The 1,022-nt window shown below is 38.9% G+C and overlaps 1 protein-coding gene across 1 annotated transcript; it reads right to left on the reverse strand.

The window, feature by feature from the left end:
* Nucleotides 1–2: 2 nt before the first annotated feature.
* Nucleotides 3–1,016, reverse strand: LOC111389990 (ras-related protein RABA5a; the record flags this gene model as incomplete). The annotated part of the gene is made up of 1 exon (XM_023014979.1): nt 3–1,016. A coding segment is annotated over exon 1 (333 nt), but the record flags the coding sequence as incomplete, so codon positions are not given.
* Nucleotides 1,017–1,022: the final 6 nt, after the last annotated feature.

The following is a 1,022-nucleotide window of genomic DNA, read 5'->3' on the forward strand; positions in this document are numbered from 1 at the left end:
AGTTCATTAAGCCATCTGCCAATGCTATCAAAGGTCTGGCGTCGACTGATGTCGTAGACCAGAAGAGCTCCAACTGCACCTCTATAATATGCAGATGTAACAGCCCTAAACCGCTCCTGACCAGCTGTGTCCCAGATCTGAGCCTTGACTTCCTTCCCATTTATTTCCATCTTCTGAGTCTGAAACTCTACTCCTATAGTTGATTTTGAATTAGGGTAAAACTCATCTCTAGCAAATCTAGCTAGCAAGTTTGATTTACCAACAGCTGAATCACCAACCAAAACAATCTTGAAAAGGTAATCCTGGGTTTGTTCCTCTTCTGGGGAATGCGCCATATTTCAACCTTTTAGCGACACTCTATTATACCATATTTACTGTTGTATATGGACAAACTAACAAAAATGATAAGAGCTAAACATCAAAAGAATCAAACTACATTTCTTTCCCAAAATGAGGAAAAGGAAATATGTGAAGGAAAAGGTCCTCAGAAGAAACTCAAAGAGCAGGATTCAGTTGCACAAAGGTAGTAACTTCCACTTCCCTAAGCGCAGCTTTCCTACGAGCCCACAATGCAGGTAAAACTTGTTAACTCAGATTCCAATCAGGTTTGTCCAATCAGGTTGTCCAGAAAAGGTGAAAGCTTTGAGGTACCTGCTTATCAAGCAAGCATTAGAAACCAAAACTTATACAAAGAATTCAGCACAGCTTTCTCTTTCAAAACTGCAGACAAACTAAGGTCATAGTTGTAGAATTGACAATACAGGTGTTTTTCAGCATGTTTATTATATGTGTTCTTTTCCAGGCATACACTATTAATCTAAACAAATTTCACATGCAGGAAGGATGATAGAGAATTTCAACGTTCCTGATATGTTAGTGGCAGAGTTTTCTGGGGAAAGTCAGTCAGTGAAGATCTAACTAGTCTCAGTGCAGCCATGATCTACTTAGCAATTTATGAGCGAGTGTCCATCTAAAGGTCTTAAGATAAGTAATGGTACCACAGAGTTAAAATGTAGACAATT

This window comes from Olea europaea, unplaced genomic scaffold (genome assembly GCF_002742605.1).
Source record: "Olea europaea var. sylvestris unplaced genomic scaffold, O_europaea_v1 scaffold6362, whole genome shotgun sequence".
In the NCBI taxonomy this organism is placed as follows: Eukaryota; Viridiplantae; Streptophyta; class Magnoliopsida; order Lamiales; family Oleaceae; genus Olea; species Olea europaea.